At 58.3% G+C, this 1367-nt stretch overlaps 1 protein-coding gene across 1 annotated transcript in view; it reads left to right on the forward strand.

Moving 5' to 3' along the window:
- The window catches only part of EIF1AD (eukaryotic translation initiation factor 1A domain containing), a 3516-nt gene that overhangs the window by 1001 nt on the left and 1148 nt on the right, over positions 1 to 1367 (forward strand). The window contains exons 3-4 of the mRNA XM_014311575.2: positions 216 to 353; positions 582 to 690. Coding sequence (XP_014167050.1) covers positions 216 to 353; positions 582 to 690 — 247 coding nt within the window. The remainder of the gene's footprint in view (positions 1 to 215; positions 354 to 581; positions 691 to 1367) is intronic.

Below are 1367 nucleotides of genomic sequence, written 5' to 3' on the forward strand. Positions count from 1 at the left end.
TGGGGGATTGGGGACATCGAGGGGACATCGGGGAGACGTCAGGGCCAATGGGGACACTGGGGGGACAGGGCAAGGGGGGATGTGGGGACATTGTGGGGACACGGGGACAATGCTCTGGGCCAGGGGGACACAGAAGGGACGGGGGTGACAAGGGGACAGGCAGAGGTGGCCCTGGGGACAGTGAGACTCGGGGGGGACGCTGAGGGGACGCTGAGGGGACACTGAGCCCGGCCGTGTCCCCCAGGTGCTGGGCACACCGGGGAACAACCTGCACGAGGTGGAGACGGCGGAGGGGACGCGGTTCCTGGCCAGCATGCCGCCGCGCTTCAGGAGGCACATCTGGATCAAGAGAGGTGACACTGCCACCCTCGTTGTCCCTGTGTCATTGTCATTGTCCCCGTGCCACCCTGTCCTGTGCCATTGTCCCCTGGCATTGTCACCCTGGCACTGCCACCCGGCCCTCCCCCAGTGTCCCCTGGCTGCCCCCTCCCCACCCCGGGGGCTGTCCCTGTGTCCCTCTGTCCCCCGCTGTCCCCTCAGTGTCCCCTCAGTGTCCCCTCAGTGTCCCCCGCTGTCCCCAGGCGATTTCCTGCTCGTCGATCCCATCCTCGAGGGCTCCAAGGTCAAAGCCGAGATCTCCCTGGTGCTGCTCCCGCCCCACGTGCGCTCCCTGCAGCGCCAGGGGCTCTGGTATGACCCCCAAACCCCCAAAAGTGCCCCAAAAACCCCCAAAACACCCCCCAATACCCTCCAGACTCATTGAAATTTAAATTTGGATTACACTGAAAATCCAGAGCCATGACTCCAAATGCCTTGCTGGACACCTACAAATAAAACCAAGGACAGAAGACAGCAAGCAAGCCAACATGCAGAGGAGGCAAGGGTTGATCTTCATTTGTTTGCAGTCAAGTGCTTTTCAAAAGCAGCACAGGAGCATTGCAGGTCTGGCAGGAGGCGAAGCTGAACAGAAGTGCACCTGGCACATGTCCCCGAGGCAGGCACAGAACTGATGCCTCGGGCCATGCGAGGGCACTGCCCCAAAATACCTGAAATATCCCAAAATACCCAAAGAAAATCCCCCCCAAAACCCCAAACTCCTCCTAAATTCCCAAAATCCCCTAAAATTTCCCCAAATCCTCCCACAAATCCCCCCCAAACCACCCCAAACCAGCTCAAATCAGTCCAAAATATCCCAAACCACCCCAAATACCCCAAAACTCCCCTAAATACCCCCGAAACCCCCAAAATCCACCAAAACTCCACTAAAACAACCCCAAACTCAACAAAAAATCCCCCAAAATCCCCCAAAATGCCCCAAAATCCCCCAAATCACCCCCAAATCCCCCAAAATCCCCCAAAACAACACC

This window comes from Geospiza fortis, unplaced genomic scaffold (assembly GCF_000277835.1).
Source record: "Geospiza fortis unplaced genomic scaffold, GeoFor_1.0 scaffold3004, whole genome shotgun sequence".
Taxonomy (NCBI): domain Eukaryota; kingdom Metazoa; phylum Chordata; class Aves; order Passeriformes; family Thraupidae; genus Geospiza; species Geospiza fortis.